At 33.9% G+C, this 19,840-nt stretch overlaps 2 protein-coding genes across 2 annotated transcripts; one reads left to right on the plus strand and one right to left on the minus strand.

Annotated features, from left to right (window-relative positions):
- LOC103496068 (uncharacterized) lies at positions 1-2,762 on the plus strand. The gene has a single exon (XM_008457792.3). It carries the CDS (start codon positions 255-257, stop codon positions 2,595-2,597), a length of 2,343 nt encoding a protein of 780 aa, XP_008456014.1. The 5' UTR covers positions 1-254; the 3' UTR covers positions 2,598-2,762.
- Positions 2,763-11,224: 8,462 nt separating this feature from the next.
- LOC103496210 (uncharacterized) lies at positions 11,225-19,840 on the minus strand. Its single transcript, XM_051086721.1, has 7 exons — positions 18,573-19,840; positions 17,517-17,901; positions 17,315-17,386; positions 14,950-15,446; positions 12,097-12,315; positions 11,755-11,780; positions 11,225-11,675 (listed from the first exon to the last, which is right to left on the minus strand). The coding sequence occupies exons 1-7, from the start codon at positions 19,548-19,550 to the stop codon at positions 11,435-11,437; spliced, it is 2,418 nt and encodes an 805-aa protein (XP_050942678.1). The 5' UTR covers positions 19,551-19,840; the 3' UTR covers positions 11,225-11,434.

Below are 19,840 nucleotides of genomic sequence, written 5' to 3' on the forward strand. Positions count from 1 at the left end.
CTAGAAAAAATATAATGGTAATTTCCAACTAATAGCAAAAATGGAGAGGGATAGTCCACTCCACTATTTTGATACAGAAACACAACAGACTGTCCCATTCCCTCTCTTTCTCTTCGTTCTCTCCTACAAAGAAACCTATCTCTTCTTCTTCTTCTTCTTCTTCTTCTTTGCCTTCAACCATACTGTTTCACCACAAAAATCAAAACCCCATTTGCCCTAATGGCCACTGTTCACCGGTGACCATCTCTGTTTTCATGGATCCTGACCGCCATTTTCGTACCACAAGCACCAACAGTACCAGTTCCACCGCCACCCCCTCCAGCGAGCTCTTCATTTGCTTCACTTCTCGCTTCTCTTCTTCTTCCTCCATGAAGATCTCTTCCAAGTCCATTCTCAGTCCTGGCCGTCACCGCGAACCCTCCCAAATCTCCCTCTCTACTTCCCTCAGCCGCCGTCTCAAATCCAGCGGTAGTCTCAAGGGCGGTCAAGCCTCCCCCATGTTTCCCACGGGCAGGAAGAAGCGTGGCTGTGCTTTTGATAATCCCGAACCCTCTTCGCCCAAGGTTACTTGTATTGGTCAGGTTAGGGTTAAGACGAAGAAGCAGGGGAAGAAGATGAGGGCTAGATCGCAGAAGCGGAGGACTAATTCGGAGGCCAGTTTTCGGAGATCGGAAAGTGTTGTTCAATCGTCGCAGGTTAATAGTAATGACCAGCAATTCTCGTCGCATCATAATCATCATCTTCTTCGTCAGAACAGTAATAGTAATGCTGGAAATGGTTTCCAGCAGGAATGCTTATCGCATCGGAACCAGCGGTGGGTGCATTTGCCGTTTACGATTTGTGAGGCGCTTAGGGCTTTTGGTGCTGAACTCAACTGTTTCTTGCCGTGCCATTCGTCTTGTTCTGGTAACAGGGAGAATAATAAGGAACCGAAGCCGGCAGAGAGGTCGTCGGAGAGTGAGAGTTCTTGTGGGACGGTGTTTGCGCGGTGGTTGGTGGCGGTGCAGGATGGAGACGGGAAGGGGAGAGAGATCGAGCTGGTGGTTGGAGATGAAGAAACTCGAACGGAGAAGGAAAACGGAAGCCAGAGGCGGCATGTTTTTGAGGGATTAGACTTCAAAGATAAGAATGAAGCTGTGGAGGAGGAAGAATCTAGGATCAGCATTTGCATTCCGCCGAAGAATGCTTTATTGCTAATGAGATGTAGATCTGATCCGGTGAAAATGGCGGAGCTAGCGAAACGATTCTGCGAACCTCCTGCGCCAAAAGTGGATGAAGAAGACGAGGAAGAAGGAGAAGATGAAGACAATGAAGCAAAAAAGAGAAAAAATGAAGTGAAAAGAGATGTATCTGTGCCTGTGTCTTCCATTATTACTGTAAATAAGGAAGAGGAAGAGGAAGAGGAAGAAGAAAAGGAAGAAGATGAAAGAAAAGTGGAGCAGTTCGTTGTGAAGCTTGAAAACGAGGAAGAAGTGAATGAAGAAAGTGTTTCTGATGAAGATAAAGAAAAGGAAGAAGCTAATTTGGTTTTGCAGGAAGAACAACGAGAAGAAAAGGACAATGAAGAAGAAACCATAGAAATGGCCACAGAAAACGACGATGAGCAGAAACAAGACATTACTGTTGTAAATCAGCTTAATCAAGAACAAGCATTGGAAGAAAAAGAAGAGGATAAAACCGATCAAGTTAATCAGCAAGAAACAATGGCGATTCCAATTCCGATTCAGACCCACTGTGAACCCGAAATGGCTCAAGATGCAGAGAAGCTGGAATCGGTCGAAAAAGAGGAATCCAAGCTATCCCATGAAAGCGAACAAGACCAGAAAACAGAAGAAGACGAAATCCTCAGAGAAGAAAAGGAAGAAGAAGAAGAAGAAGAAGAAGAAGGCGAAAATGGCGAAAACCCCACTTCACCATCATTATCAGTAGAGACAAAACCAGTTTTAGACGAAACCGAAACTGAAGTTGATGGGAAGAGAGAAGAAGAAGAAGAAGAAGAAGAAGAAGAAGAGAAAGCGACGGATGAAGGCATCGGACCCGACGACGAAAACAACGGCGCATTGGTGGGTCCAGAGGAGGAGGACCAGTCAAAAGAGCGAGAAACTCCGCCGCCGGAACCGGAACCGGAACCGGAGGGAAAAACACAAACAGAAACATCCGTTCTACCAGATTGCTTGCTGTTAATGATGTACGAGCCAAAGCTATCAATGGAGGTATCGAAGGAGACATGGGTTTGCAGCGCAGACTTCATAAGATGCGTTCCGACCAGGGAGAAGAAAACGGTCGGCAGAGACCCGCCGCCGCCTCCCCCACCGAAGAAACGAGAAACGAAGCCAACGGACACTATGCAGACGACAGTTGTTCAGCCGGCGAGATGGTCGTGTTCGTTTCCAGCGGCAGCGGCTGCGGCGGCGATGATAGAACAGAAGCTAGCAAGGGCGAAGGGTTACGAGCCGTTTGTTCTCACTAGATGCAAGTCGGAGCCGATGAGATCGTCGGCTAAGCTGGCGCCAGATGCTTGCTTTTGGAAGGATCGCAAGCTCGAGCCACACCGTCCGGCTACCTTCGGGGTCGGCGCGGCTGAAGTTGGATTTTGACCATTTCACCCTTCTCAACTCTTAAGGTAGAAAAAGAAAAAAAGGCTTAGAAAGAAATAGGAATTTGTAAAAATAGTGTGGTAGCAATTTGTATTTTCCCAGGAAAAAAAAAGGTATTTTGCCATTGTAGGTTTTTGCATAATTCATTCTGCCTTTTTGCAATCACATGTTTTTCTTTTTGCCCCTCAAATTTATTATATTGGAAAATTGGTTTTAAACATTTATATGATCATCAACTTTACCTCAATTTTGTTAGAAAAAAAAGAACAATTCATGTGCTATGTAGTTCTTAATTTTATTTCAAAATAATACTAAAATTTGATACTGGAAAGTGGATGTAATAATAATTTCTAGGATAGAATTAAATTTTAGAATTTAAATGAAATGGAGTACAACACAAATCTTAGTTGGAAAGAGATTCTAATCTTTTTGGGATGCAAAGGAACATTTTGAATAAATAAAACAACTAATGGAATTGATTGGTTTTGTTGTAATTTAATTTTTAATTATTGTTTTGATACAATAAAAAGAAGAATATAGTAAATAACAATTCACAAGTACAGTCCTTAATGTTTTGATCATTTTGCTATACTCAATGTCACTTTTTTAAATACCTAAAACTCATAGAGAAGAGTGTCTTTGAACTGATGTATTTATAAATCTATTTTATCCTTTAATATGAATTTAAATCTACTTTTATGCCATTAATGTTTAAAGTGTAAAACCAAACCTATAACTTACTTTACCCCTCAAATGAAATTAGTGTTGTTAATTTAATTAAAAAGAAAAGAACATGAAATGATTTGAAATCTAAGTAGATGGTGATTGCAAATGTGAAGTCTTGTCAAGCCAATTATTTGTGTAAAGAAGTTGTATGAAATTATTGTGTGACATTCCTTTTTAAACAATAATATGCTAAGATGACATTATTAGAGAAGGGGCATGTTCCATAAATTAACTAAAGAACAAAGGACTAAATATGAGAAATGATTGTCCAATAATAAATAATACTATATTTTTAAGTGTTCAAAATTAGTCAAAACACTTGGCAATAATTTTTATTTCTTATGTAAGTTTCAAAATGAACTTTATTTCATTTGAGTATTTGAACTTTAAAACACTCACTATTTTGATTACCCTAACAAAAAGGGTTATTTGTTATATAAATGAGCTTTGAGTTTTAGTACAAAGGATGTGGAGACAGAGAAATGAAAAAAGAAAAGAAAAGAAAAAGTGGAAAAGTAAAGGGATGTGGAGGTTAGCACTTTGAAGCTTTGTTGAATTTAAAAAGAAAGAAAAGGTTATTGGCAATGTGAAAAGTGAAAGCATTGGAAAAGATTCCCAAAGTTTTCAAAACTAACCTTTTTTTGCTCTGTTCCTTTGCCTTTGTCATTCTTGTTTTCTTATCACCAAAATATGTATTTGTTTTCAACGTGAAAGATAAAAAGTTGTTCATCCTTTTTTTCTTCAATGAATTGTATTTTCATTTTGAGTTTATAATTTAGTTTCCTTTTTAAATACTTGCCCATTTGATACATATATAAAATATATTTTAAAAAATATAACAAAACCACAAAATACTTATACCATATACAATCATTTCAAAAACGAAAAAAGCTCATAGCCTATCGTGAAAAATACCAAAAATGCCCTCCAACCATGTCGTCAACAACTAGCCTAATATATTTGGTACACGATCGTTTATATTTGACATACACAATACTTTAGATTTGGGGAGCTAAATTTAAACGATTTATTTTTAAAATTCTCTATACACACGATCGTTTAGATTTAGTTACACGATCGATCGTTTAACGATTTATTTTTTAAATTCTTTTGTACACGATCATTTAATTTCGTTACACAATCATTTAGATTTGGTAGATTCTTTATTTTTTAAATTCTCTATAGACGATCGTTTAGATTTAGTTACACGATCGTACCCAAATCTGATATTGGTTAAATGATTTTTTAAAAAGTTCTTTTGGATCGGCTAAACGATTTTTTTTAATTCTTTTGGTACATGATCGTTTATATTTGTTTACACGATCTTTTTTTTTTTTTTTGCATACTATCGTTTTTTTAGGATTCTTTGTACATGATCGTTTAGATTCGGTTATTTTTTTTGTACACGATCGTTTTTTCTAGTATTTTATATTTAATAGATCTTAAATAACCAAATAAAAATGTTTGAAAAAAATAAAATTAAAAAGAAGAAAAGAAGAAAGACGATGGAACAGACGAAGAGGGAAAGGGAAGAAATGAAAAAAAAGAGAGGAAAAGAAGAAAGACGATGAACAGAAAAGAAAGGAAGAAAGCCAGAAGAGCAAACCTGGAATATTTAAAAAATGACTAATTTTATGGACTCTGTTACATGGGTCGTAAATATTTTAACGGTTTGTTATATTTATGAAAATTTTCATATATATATATATATATATATATATATATATCAACACGAGCACTTGAATTATATAAATGAAGTATTGAATAGTTGATTGAGTTTTAAAAATCTTTATAAATGGTCAAATTTGGTTTCTAATAAATCTTTGAAATATTCAGATTTTTTTTATAAAAAAAATCAACTTATTTGCAAATATTGTTGATGTCAAATTTTGGAGAGCCAAAATGCACCTAAGTTTCATGTAATGTCTATATAGTGAATTTGTTTGAAGAGGAGAAAACTGTGACTTGCAAGAGAAAAGTTTTGCACGTTGGTGTGATGTTTGTCACACGCAATCTGATGATTAAATTAGAGAGTGAAAAAATGTGGAAGTTAGAGGAGTTTGAAGATAGAACACCATTTATCTCCTATGAAGTTGTAAGGAAGAATTTATAGGAAAAGTTGACTTAGGTTGTTCCTAATTATAGTTTCAAAGTGTCTCAAGATAATTAGATAGATAACCTATTAATTCAAAGGGCCCTTTGAATTAGGGTTAGTTCAAAGGGCCCTTTAAATTAATTAGGGTTAGTTCATGTTTAATTAGGGTTAGTTCGACCTTGGTTGAAGCTGAACATCTTGTTTGGACAAATGTTGAGCATAAAACGATCTCTTGAGTCGAGGCATGCTAGGCATTTGGCAATGCTTAGCTTATAGTCCTCAACCTTGCTTGAGGTTTAACGTGTTTGCTTGGGTTAGATCCAAAATAATCTATTTTTCTAGGTCTGTTTTGTCCTTAGTTACCACTTTCGACCCCTATCATGTTTCTTCCTAACTTTTTTATTTCTAATTGGGCTAAAAGGTTAATTATATTATTTGGTCCAAAATCACCCATAATAGTAATATACTTTTTAATTTTGTGCTTAGTAGATGAGTGAGTTAAAAAATGATACATACAAACAAAATTAAGTTAGCAAAACACATTAAAAAAAATTTTTTTAAGACAGAAATCAACTACCTAACACAAAATTGAAAATCTAAACTTGTAATTCAACTTTTTCTTAATTTTTTTTAAATTTGCAAAATTCCCTCTATGTCTTTGAAAAGAATAGAATTGAAAGTGTTGGTTGGTTTAATTTTGAAAGATATTAATGATTTTGATGGATGGATTCAAATTAAATTTGACTGCCTTTGTTGGTTTCATTTGAAAACAATTGCATATTTAACAATCCCATTTTAAATGATAGTTTCCATTTAACTTAATTTGAAATGAGAAAAAGAAAAGAAAAAAGAAAAAAACAAACCCACATGCCTACACCTTCAAACAACATTTATCTATACACATTTGAAAAACTAATAAAATTCCAAAATTCTGATAACATAATAACATGTTAAAAACGTGTTCCAAACAATAGAATGAGCATTTTTCCATTTTGAGAAAGAAAAAAGTATTTAAAAAGTCAATTCAAATACGTTTGATGGAAAAATGTCACATTCTTCTATTTGATTTATGTAAGTGTTTCTAAAATTTGGAGCGTATGAAATGTCTTTTGAATTACGTTTTTATCATGTCATAGAGAAATCTCCACCACAAATGAACGATTTTGAAATAGTTAAAATAACTTTGATTGTAACTAAACTTCCAAAACCATATTTTGAAACTTGAAAAATGTGTAAAACAAAGCTCTTACTACACCGTGTAAAAAAAACAAACATATATCACTATCTTGGAATTTGGTTGCAGAGTCAGACACCCTTTTACTTCTTTGTTTTTCCTTTATGGTTCCTATTGAAAAAGACTATAATGGATCGTTCGGTTTGAGGGTTTTCTACATAAGAATGGACATATATTTAAAACTCATGTTTGTTTTATAGTTTTCAACTCTTTGTTTAGAAATAATTGTTTGAATTTATGTCCTAAAACTCATAGTTTGTAATCATATTTTATTAATACTATAATCTTAAATCTAATAAACTAAGTTCTAAAGCTATTTTGTCAATAAACTAAGTCTTGAGGCTATTTTGAGTAAACTTGAACTTTATGTAAAGATATAAACATGGATTAAATTTGAGTATATAGCCTAAATAGTCTATAGTATATGAATAAAGGTTGGGTGCCTTATTCAAATTATGGATGCGGCCCATTTTGTAGTTAGTACGAAAGAGGTGATCATGAATCATTCACGTAGAGACATAAAAGTGGGAGCATTCTATGTAAAGTGTTTACATAAAACTGAATCATGAAATAGTCACTTTTACGTTATAAACGTCGTTTACTGTTTAAAACTGACTATCTTGATTATTGATGACCTAGGTAACTTAATCTTAATCTTGAGCTAACTATGAACTCCTGTTCACACGAGATTATCCTTAGATTTGCATAGGTGAGGCAGCTCATTAGCATTTGCCCAATAAGCCTCCCATTTTAGGAGTAAGATCGGGTGGATATCTGGGGACATGGGGTATAAGATAGAATTCACTCCTATCCATTTTAAGGTTAGCAGATAGGTTGTTCCCTTAAGGATTGGATCCAAGTCTTAACAATGGGCCCGACCCTCTCATTGGTCTGAGAGGGGTTCAGTTTATAGGTTGAACTTTAAACCAATTGTTCAATAGTGGATCAATGGGATTTAAGTAGCAAGAAATAGTCTCGGGGTAAAATGGTATTTTTTTACCAAGCCGAGCTTACGAACACAACTTGTAAAGGATTAACTTACTGATCCTGGTTATATCAAATGGACATAATATATCTATAGTAATTGGAGTGCAACTATGAATCTTTAATGGAATGATCTGTTAGTTAACGAATGTTGATTAGCTCGGTATAAAAGAGTTTAGTCAGTTAATCTCAGATTATTGGAGCCCATGATCTATAAGTCTATTAGGTTCTCCTACTAACTCATATGGAATAAACTTAGAACAATATGATGGAATGAGTCGAATTGTTCAAATTAGGAGATGAGAGAGAAATCAACAAGTATATGTAATATATACGTCAGATTTTATATCACAGATAGAGCTTTATGTTTAAATGTGATTTAATTATTAAAAATATAAATGTGGATTCATACTTGAAAGTTCGGAAAAGATGAAAATAGTCAAAGTTGTAAAAAGTCAAAATGTTGACTTTTGACTTTGAAAAATGAAACTTTGATCGACAATATATTCAAATATAATATTGAGAAATGAATGTGGATTCATGCTCGGGAGGTCTAAATTAGTCAAAAATGTCAATAGTAAAAAGTCAAAATGGTAACTTTTGACTTGAAAAGCTAAAGTTTGACTTTGAGTAGAAAGGTCAAATGACCATTTTGCTCATTGACCAAAGTTAGTGGAAAAATCGAACAATTTGTTGGATAATCAGGATTTTTCTAGTGGGCTAAGTGGAGCCTCATGGTGATGACACCAAGTCCATTAAGAGATAATGGAATAGTAAATAAATTCCTTAATGGTTAGTGGATTGTGAAGTGTTGGACTTTGATAGTTCAATTACATGCAATTTTTGCATGTAATTTGTTTATAAAATGATAGTTTTTTCATTTTTTGAAAGATTTTTTTGCCACTTTGTTTTTTTTACCTAAAATAATAAAAATTACCAAAGCCTATATCCCAATTACTTTTCTATAATTTCCATCACTTTCTCACTCTAATCCTTCTTCCTTCGAGTCCCACAACCTGGTTCTTTGTCCGGAGGATAGCAGGTCAATCTTAATGATTGTTCAATCCTTAATCGCAACTTAAAATGTAAGTGCTTTCTAAAAAACCTTAATTTCAAATATTATTTCGATTTAGGGTTTCTTATTAATCAATTGCAATTAAGGTAGATCTCGATCTTTCTTCTACCTTGCATGTTTAATATCTTTCAATAATTTATTCCTACGCATCCTTATTTTCCATATAAAAAGGGTTTAAGGGTTCTTTGTTCCTTTCCAAGTGGGTTTTCTCTCTTCCCCATCCATCCATTTTTTATTTTATATATAATTTCATTTACAATACAGTTAATTAATTAATACTAGTTAAATTTTTTTCATATAAAATATTTATTTTATTAAATTAATAATAATTGATGACAATATTTACCTATCTTATTTTACAATAAATAAATGAATACAATTATTTCTTTACACAAATTATTAATTAATTAGCTAACAATATATTTTTTTAATACTTAATTGGTAAAGATTAATTAAATTTCGTTAGTACAAAAATTCATTTTTCAAATTTTCAAGAGTAATAATTGATCCTATATTGTTTTTTTTATGACCAAGCAATTATTTCTTGAGATTAGTTTTAATTTATATTACTTCATTCATAAAAAACATATAATATTTATTGAACTTTTTTAGTATTCTCTATTATATCAAACTTCTATCTCATATTTTTTTAAACTTTTATATAATATATTGTATTAAAATATATTTTCTTATATTATTTAATTAAAATTGAAATTACTAACTATAAACTTAATTAATTACAAACAAGATTAAGTATTAGATTATGATTAATAGTATGTTCATTATATATGTTAATCGGTTGTTTTTAATTATCAATTCTTTTGAAAAACATTAATTATCAATTACTCAATTTTTAAGTATTTACCGTTATTATTGATTCTAAATTAATAAACTTATATCAATAAATTTTTTAATTAATTAATCTATTAAATTTATATAAGATTTTCCTACTCAATTTCATAAATTAAAGTCAAAAATAATTTTTGTCCATAATAGTATTTTTCATGCACAACTAAACACATTTTTTATTCCTAGACATTTTATTCCTAAGTATTCCATTCTCTAATATCTTTCATCTACAAAACCTTAAAACAAATGATCCCAAAAAAGTAAAGATTCTCCCTATGAATGTAAAGGAAAAATCTTCGCCCCACGACAATGAGTGGTACCTGGCATTGGCTTGGACCATATCGTTTTCAGTCTAAGACGAAACTGAAAAAATCGATAGAATTGAGTGTCAAGACAAATATGTTTGTTAAATCAAACCTTCAAAACTAAAAATAAGTTTGTTGGCATCGATGAATTCATTTGGTACTAAATTGAGTTGGATTTAGTTAGGTGTGCCAAATTAGTTTGTTTTCATCAAAGGTCAATGGTTTGAATGAGTATTAAACTTAACATTTATAAAATCAAAAGTTTAAATCATCGTAGTCATTTACCTCCTAATCCTATATCAAAAGTCGAAGGTTTGATCTCTCACTCTACAATCGTTAACTCAAAAAGAAAGTTACTTAAAACTATTAGTCGTACAATGAATCCTAAGTTTTGTAGATCAAGAAACTGAAACCGAAAAGAGAATAATTGGAGGGAAATTTTCATACTTTGAATTTGAATGAATTTCCCAAAAGTCAAGAATTGTACTCAAGAGAGAAAGAAAAGTGTACAAACTTTCTTGAAGTAATCTTTACTCTTTAGACAGAGAGGACAGTAGTACATCTATAGATATGATTCTCAACACCACAAGAGCAGTAAGCAACAACTTTCAATTATTTATATTATTCTTTTAACCTTCACTTCCATACCTCAGCTTTAATTAGGCTCTCTCTAAGCACAGCTTTGGGAATGGAAGATCCTCATGAATTATCTAATATGTTGTGGCATTGATCTATCCATCATTTCCATAAAGTATATGCTACCTGCATCCTGCCATCCTGCAATGTATAATACATAGTTCTAAAGTGATCTAGTGCCATGTGTTTTGGCTATGTTACCGTTAATGCAACTAAGAAGCTACGTGCATTTATATTTAGAGCCTATTTGGGTTGACCGTGTTAATCTAAATAAACTCTCAGTACGTGGATCTTCCAACTTGAACTACAATTTTGTTAATCTCAGGAGCTATACAAACCTAAACTTGTAAGACTAACATTTTATGTTACAATTTAACACTTACAAATTAAGTCTCGATTCAAGCTATGCACAATATAAACAAAGATTGCACAAGCCCAAGCTTCATAAGCCCAGGCTTATTAGAACCGTTACACCACCAATTCTCGGGTCCATGATTTAAGTGAGCTGAAGAAAGGACGATCAGTTATGCTAGTAGAGGAATTTGGTGCTTCTGATAATTCAATAACAAAGAAATTTGGGTCAATGGATTTAAACTGACTGATGAATTCAGTAGGCATACAAATGTGCTGCCAACTAAAGTAGTTTTGTGATTTGAATCTCTCTAGGAATAGAGTACTATGAAGAAGAGGAGAACAAAAAATAAAATAAAAACAAAAGAAAAGGGAAAAAAATTGGTATGCAACCTTCTATACATCGTTCATCCAAGATTTTGTGTTAGGCTATTAGCAAAGCAGAAATATATTTTTGCAGGTACAATTACCAATATAATTATCACAGATGACATGAAATGCATGACTAAATCCGAGCAGATCACCTTTACAAATGGCTGCCAACACAGCCAAAGTTTGATCAGAGAGGGTTCTCTTCTACTACTACAAATTACTTGAACTTTGATCATCCTTGCTGTTGCTTGATTCAGTGCTATTGAGGGTCGTTTCAGCTGTTGAAGTTGGCGGGCTAACTTGCTCATCCCTTTTAGCTTTAGGTTCTTTATCTTTGGAACCTTCTTCCATAACAGAATTCATGGCCAACTGACCAGAGTAAAGGAATAAACCAATCGCATTAATTCCGAAAACAAATGTTGCAAGGTAGCATAGTCCGTTCACGATAGTTCTGCATATAAGAGATACAAAATTCATCACTAGTCTTTTATCTAACTGCAAACGGAGTTAGAGTAAATTGAGGAAGTTACCTTATCGTTATCGTCAGTTGTCGAACCTAAAAAAGATGGAAGCCAATCGTTAAATGACATTCTGAGGTTATATGAGGCAAACCCCAGGAGAACATCAATTCACAAAAGTTCCATTTTTTTTTTTTGGTTAATTTCATTGTCGGACTTGCATCATTATCCATTTGTTAATGCAGTGTACAGAAATTAATCAAATAGTTCTCTGAATGAAAAACACAGAGCATATGTCCAACATTGACTAGCTCAAGTCATTATATTGGATGATGTGAATGGGAAATCCTCCCTTAGTTCGCCAAAAGAAATAGTTGAAACAAGTATACACATGAAGTAAATACGAGAGCATACCGAGAAGTTATCAGACACCGTCTGTCTGTTCAGAGCAGCTTCAATGGTAGTGGTGAATTTATATAAAATTAGTGCAATAACACCAGCTGCTATTGCTCCCAAGAATGCTTGTATAGGTGAAGGTGTTGACTTCGATGCAATTGGACCTGTACTAATTGCTTTCAAACTGTCCATTGCTTCCTCCTTCAGAGACTTTTTTACTCCAGCAGATCTAAATTTCTAAAATGGGCACATAAAGTCAAAAAAGTTCCAATGTTTTACAGCAAAGAAATCAACTCAATAAATCTGAAAGTTCAGAATCACTTCAGAACCAGAAAAAAGTCCAGATAAGAGAAATTGCACTTTGCATTTGCAAGACCGATATGGAATGAGATTGAGTAAAATGTTCTTGACACACACACACACACACACAACACGTTTTGAAAGGGAAATTTGACTTCCACCAGATAAAAAAAAGACAAGTTAAATAAAGCAATGAAAAGATAGGAATGGAAAAAAAATCTGAAACACTTTTTATTGCACTGGGAAAAATTACAATGCAGAACATTGCAAAGAAATCGTGAGAAGACAATCCGTTCATAATAGAAAAAAAAAAAAAAAAGGCTACGAAATGTTTATTACATTGGAATTACTGTAAAAAAAGAAATAACTAAAAAGTGAATGCTTAGAAGACGAGGAAGCAAAGTATTCTACTAGATTGTCCCATGCCCCAAAATCTAAAGATACCTCCCTTTAAACATTCTCCAATCCACCCTCCCCTCCCAACCTTACAGCCAAAATACTATGATTTCAGAATATAAATATAAGTATATAACATTCAAAGATCTTCCAGTAATACAAAATAATAATGAAAATGATAAATAAATCGGACTGGCCACTAAAAAGGTTTAAGCCAACTTTCTATTAATTCAACTTCCTCCAGAAGTTAAGGTTAAACATCCTGTTGAACATAACCATAAACTATTGAGGTTAAACTAGCACAAGACCTAAAATTTAAGTTAATTAGTTAGAATACATTTGATACTTTGTTAGTATTCATCAAACTCTCTTTATGCAAGAGCACAATTATTAATTTGACTCACGAAATCCACACAAACTATTTAATATCAATCTGAAAGAAAATGACAGTTATGAGATTCAAATTTATAACTCCATAATCTGATTCCACATTAAACGATCACTAGACACCAACTCTTAGGTTTGGAGTATTAACCTAACAATTTATACCAACTAAATCTGACCTTCTCGAATCACAATACGACAGTGACATCTAATTTTCAACCCAACTACTTCCAGTGACTTGCAGACATGGGCAGTCAAGATAATTACGAACACTACCAATTGTCCCCATAATTTTATACAGATGACCCAAATTTTATAGACAAAATCGTCTGTCCCAGATTTTGAAAATAAAAATGTTTTTTTTAATCTTTTTTATTATTCTTTTTTCCAAAATCCGTTAGTATCTAGACTAGCTAAACGTATCTCGACTAATCTCATGGGACAACCCACCTAACCTCTACAACATTTATTGAGAATATGTTTTCTTTTTACCACTAAGCCAACCCATGTTGGTCTGGAAATAAGAATGTCTAACCTTTGTTTATGTTATGTCACTCCCATACGCTCGTGTTGCGCCCAACTAATCCAATATAATACTTAATAGTGCTTTCACACGCTAAGGCTTTTCCACCCTCATGCCCTCGGGTTGAAGCTCCTTCTCACTCTCTCACTCATGCTTGGTGCTCTAAAAAAAGTATTAGCAAGTGGTTTGTGACATCAACCAAAGATGATTCTTCATTGTTTTCAAAATCTAGGTCAAATGGCCTTGTTTTGGTAATTTGGAAGTTTTTCCATGATCTCACACGTTAGATCCTACGTGTTTTCTCCTTCTCACTCTCTCACTCGCGCTTGCCACATTGAAAAATGTATTAGCAAGTAGTTTGTGACAACAGTCAAAGATTATTCTTTATTGTTTTCAAAATCTAGGCAAATGGCCTTGTTTTTGGTAATTTGAAAGATTTCTCATGATTTCACATGTTTTGCTCATTTCGGCTTGTCAGATATGACCTGTTTTCTCCTCCGCACTCCTCTCGCTCAAATTTTCCGCTTTGAAGAAAGCATTAGCAAGTGGTTTGTGAAATCAACCAAAGATTTTTTCTTCATTGTTTCCAAAATCTAGGTCAAATGGCCTTACTTTTGGTAATCCGAAAGCTTTCTAGTGATATCATTTTGCAGGCTCATTCATTCACATTTTATGTAATATTTGGGATGTTTATTTTTCCTTTATCAATGTTCTCTTAATATTCTTTTTTTTCTTCTTCCTTATGAATCTATTGGGATCTATGTACTTTGAGCATAAGTCTCCTTTTATTTTATGACTGAAAAGTTTTGTTTACTTTTTTTAAAAAATGTAGGTTCTATGACATCTTGGGCATGAAATTTGGGAAACAAAACTCTCTTGTCTCCAACCCATTTTAGCTTCTTTGTAACTGACGTAGCATCCTTGATGGCCGCAAAAGAGGCCAGGAAGTAATGCAGAAGATACAAACAATTCTTAAATCCAGCTAGTCATGGCCAGTCACCCTAGCAAATGAATTTTGCTCGTTCATCCTTTAAATTCATTGAACTACTCTACATTCCACTAGAATGAGAATATCTAAGACCAAGCAAATCACTACAGTTTCATACTCAATTTAACCATTTAATGAATTACTTACCAACTCCAGAAAGCCTTTTTGAAGAATTTCTTCAAACACATAGCAGGAAAAAAAAATCAGCAAACCCCAATTCGTTTCTAGACTAAAAAAGCAAAAAATCAAGTAAGCCTAAAAGAAATGTAGTAAACAGTACCAGCTCTTTGACCCGCTTAGCACGGCGGCGGAGGGAACGAAAGAGGAAGACGGAGATGGCCCCTGTAAGAAGAACACTGGTAGCAACTTGAAGAGAGGAAGGGTTATCAGTGGTCGCAAAAATGGTGGGCGGGAGTTCAACAGGGCCATTATCATCAAGAAAAGTGGCATCTGCAAGGTCAGTGAATTGGGGTAAACAAAAACAACGGTGGGTTGTGAGTGGAGAAATAGAATGGAAGGTGATGGGTCTATGAAGAGATGAGAGGGTTGTTGGAGGAGAGAGAAAGAGTTTATGATTGTAGGTTGGAGGAGAGAGAGTGAAAAGAGGTAAATTGGAGGAGAGAAGGTTCTGGGTGTGCCACATTTGAGGAGGTTTAATGGATGATGATGGATATGGGTTATGGGGTTTTGGTGGATTGATTGCTATGCTATGTCTGCAAATATGGGAGATGGGATAGGGGAAGAGGAAGAAGAACTTTTCTTCACTGCGCCAAAATGTTCACTACCATGCATTTTGATTTTCCAATCCTTTTCTCTCCCCCAACCTTCCTAAGATTTTTTTGGGTCAAAATTAGACTAAATAATATCTCTTTGTTTTAGTTTGTGTTTTAGACGTAGAGAATTGTGGAGGTAAGATTTTGTTTAAAGAGTGGTTAAGAGAAGATGAAGTTAGTTTATAAATGTAAAAAGTAAAACAGTGTTTACTATGGAAGGCACCATCTTGAGTAGTTTAGTTTATGGTGATTCCTTCATCTTTTTACTTTTTGAAAGATGGCAATATTATTCTTGATAGTTGACTAATGTATTTAAAACTATTATTCAAGTAGAAATTTTTCACAAATTTTGGGATTTTCTCACCATTCTTACATTCCTTTATTAATTTTTATTTTCTCTAACAAAATAGTTTTAAAACATTCCAACAATAATTAACGTATATAAATAAGTATTCTAACTATTGCCAACCAATATGAGTCGGACTTAATTGATATAATGCTTGTATTATTAACCTTAAGTATAGAGATTCAATTTTCTCACCTCACTCTTTAATAATAATATCTTTGGGGAAGAAAAGCATTCAAATGGTGGAGTGAATAAAGGTTTTTACGTAAAAATATAAAGGATGTTTTTGTAATTCACTCTTAGAATAGATATTTTTTATCAATGTATTTTTGAATTTGGAAGGATAAAGTGTGAAATTATTATATAATAACATACATTTGATCTGTAAATTTATTGTTTATGATATGTAGATATTAGTTGTATGAAATACGAACACGCGAGTTACATAGGTTAAGGTTCACGTAACATGAGTATACATAGATGGAGAATTTCAACAAAAATATGGTTTGAGAAACGAAGATCTTTGGTAACTTTCATTGTAAACATTCTCAAATAGGCTTTTATCGTTAAAAGTAGATTCTAAAAGTTTGTTATATTTGTAAATATGTTGATTTATTTTGGTATAAAATAGTAATTGTTTTAGTTTATAAAATAGTAATTTTCTTTTTTAAAAGTTAGTTTTTAATTTACTTGTGTATTAGAACTAGAAAGGAGGGTTAATATAAGCTACCATTTTAAACGTTGATTTGTTTATCTACTTGTAATTGTTGAGTTAAAAATAAGAAAAAGACTTAGATGCATTCTAAGCTATCATCCATCTTTGCACATCCATTCTCACAACTCACATAAAAAGTATTAACATAAAAGAAAAAAATCAAAATTTGTCATGATAAATTATGATCGAACAATTTAATAAAATGTAGGCGATGGTCGAGATACAACTAAATATTTTTCTGAAAGTAAAATAGTGAAAAGAGGAAAAAAGATATTGTTTTATAAACATAACAAAATGTTATCGTCTATCGGTAATAGATAAATATCTATTGGTGAGAGATGAGAGTTATATAATAGATATAGCACTGTTTTGCTACATTTATAAATAGGTTAAATTTGAAATAAATAAAACTGTTTCTACAACTAGAGAATTTAAAATATACATCTCCAGTGGAAAAAATAATTAGTTGAACTTTAAATGATTAATCAATTTATGAAAAGATATAACAAAATTTTATATAATAAATAAATAACTCTCCTGTTGCTCATCTTATTCTCTTGTACCAAATACATTTGTTCTTGGTTCTAGCTGCCACATTTCAATTGTCACCCATTTCCCTTTTTTTTTTCTATGAATGGAAGAGGTTGAATTGGCCCAGTCTCCAATGCAACAACCTGCTCAAATTTTGAAGTAAAACTTTTTGAAGATTCGAATAGGGAATGATGGCATTTTTCTCTCTGTTTGGTGGTGAAAGGTGACAAAGTTGTATACTGTGTTCTTCTCAAAGCTCATTCAAATGTCTGTCCCTCACCTTTTACCCTACTTTCTCCAATAAAGTGAGATTCATTTGGACTCCAATCCAATTCCCTTGAGTCTTGTGTAGCTGCACAAACAGACTTAGCTTATTAAAGACAAAATATTACAAAATTAGTTTTTTTCTTTGCTTTGAAATTGGGGCAACCTATGCAAATTTTCCTTAATATGGTATGTTTATGGGTTCCCTCACCAATTTTAGTGCACATTAGAAGCAACAGCTCTAGCCCAAAACTTGATTTGTTGTTTCATGTCTTCTGCTGATTTTCTAGTGTCCCATTTTGGAATTGGAGGAAGGAGATGAGTTTGGAGCATCCAAGCTTCAGAAAGATAAGGCCTTCTAGTTCTTTCACTCTCCAATTCTTCCTCTTTTTTCTCTCTTAATCCTGGAATTATGTCAACCACTGTTGGGTTTATATCTTTTTTGTCAAATGTGAATCCTAAGTCCTTGAAACCTTGCACTTCTTCTGATTCTAATTCACTTTGGCTTCTTCTCTTCCTCATTTGGATGAGAAATTGGTGCCACACTTCGTCACTGCTTGTCGGGATTCGACACATTGGGAGGCTGAAGTTCTTTTCAAGAATCTGTTGTGAATGATGAGCACACCAAATGTTATTAAAAGAAGCAAATAACAGATGGAACTTATTCTAGTGGTTCTATCTTATAACGTGTTGTGTTTATTAACTCATTTAAGACCACCAACATTTCTGAAGTTTATTCACATGAGAATCCAATTGAACTTCACTAAGTTGCTAAATTGCTATTCACAACAATTTTAAGTTATCAAGTAAAACCGGTTCTTTTGATAAGTGGAATTCCCAAGGTTCCACTCCTTACATTATGCTCATGTTTCTTTTTCTTTTTGGATAAAAATTTATGCTCATGCTTTATCTTAATAATTTTAAGAAACTTCGATTATCCAACACCCGGTATTTCAACTCGAATTTAGGACTTTGGAGGGTCGCTCTCAGCAACCCAAGCATTATCACTGGGCCAACATGAATGTCATCTTTTCACAATCACATCAAGACTCAAACATTAGCAAACAGCTCAACATATGGATTCATTCAAAATGTAGGAATTTAAGACTTCTTGCTATGATACTATATTAAAATACCTTCAAGATAGTTTAATCTTCTTATTGTACTCTCGATTTGATGTGCTTACTCTTAACCGTAAGCGAGCTCGAATGTCATTCAAGCACACATGAAGAATGTTAGGAGACAGTTGAAACAGAACAATAATATTTCAATACCTCTTGTCTGGTGGGGAAGAATTCAGAAAGGTTTGGTTGAATAGAGTTTCTGATTCTAGCAGCAGCTTCCCTTTCTCCAAATTCCTTTTCCCTCCCTATACATGGTGGCAAGGATGGTGTTCTCAGCAGATTACTCTGCGGTGGTTTCCTCGCCGATTTGCTCCTCCGAGTGCTGCCACTTTCTTTGCACCGAGTTCCTTCTTCTTTCCTCTCAACATAAGGTGGTTTGGCTGGTTTTTGAAGCAAACCATGCTCTATTAATGGCTTGGAACCATTCCCTTTCTCTTGAATGCCTTGTTCTCGTTCCACACGGGATGGTAATGACGGAATTCGGCGAAGACTCCGACGTTTATCTCCACTATTTCCCGGTGAAAAACCCATATCCAAAGTAGATAAGCAGGCATTATCAGCAGGACGTTCTGCAAACACACCATGCTCAGATAATGGCCCAGCGTCATTTACTTTCTCTTTAATTCCTTCCCCTTGTTCCACACGGGGCGGTAACGATGGAGTTCGGAGGAGATTCCTACATTTGCCAGCAGGATTTCCACTCGAAACATCCATATCCAAAGAAGATGAGCAAACATTATCAACAGGAGTTTCAAGAAGCACACAATGTTCCACCAACGGCCTAGAACCATTTCCTTCCTCTCGAATTCCCTGACCACGATACATACGGGAGGGTAAGGACGGCGTTCGAAGCAGATTCCGACGTACAACACCATCACCATTATTCTGGAGGGAAACACCAGCATCCAAAGCAGGTGAGCGGAGATTAGTAGGAGGAGTTTCAACAAACACCTGGTGGGGAAGTTTAGAAAGACAGGGATCAGAGCGGGAGATCAACATCCTGGGGTTCCTCCTAAGAAGAAGATTGTCAAAGAACCAAAAAAGCTCTAAAAGATCCAAAGCTTCATCAATGAGCGGAGCATCGCTTGAAGGAGAAGATTGATGAAGAGAGGGATTGATTGGGTCCATGGGGAGTGAAGAGATTTGACCAAAAGGGAAGAAAGAGGGAGAATTTGAGGAAATGGGTACCTGGGAAATGGAGTGGCCATCAAGATTTCTTCGGAAAACGCCATTATATGATTAGGATGATGAGGAGAGGAGAAGGCCATGTGAGATTGTGTAACATGCGCTGTCTTTTGATCTCCACCCACAATATGTATATATATATATATATATATATATATTATTACATACATTTTTGGTTTAGTTTGTCATATTACTCTACTTAGTTGTATTCCCTATTGGCTGTTTGTGACTTC

This window comes from Cucumis melo, chromosome 6 (assembly GCF_025177605.1).
Source record: "Cucumis melo cultivar AY chromosome 6, USDA_Cmelo_AY_1.0, whole genome shotgun sequence".
Lineage (NCBI taxonomy): Eukaryota > Viridiplantae > Streptophyta > Magnoliopsida > Cucurbitales > Cucurbitaceae > Cucumis > Cucumis melo.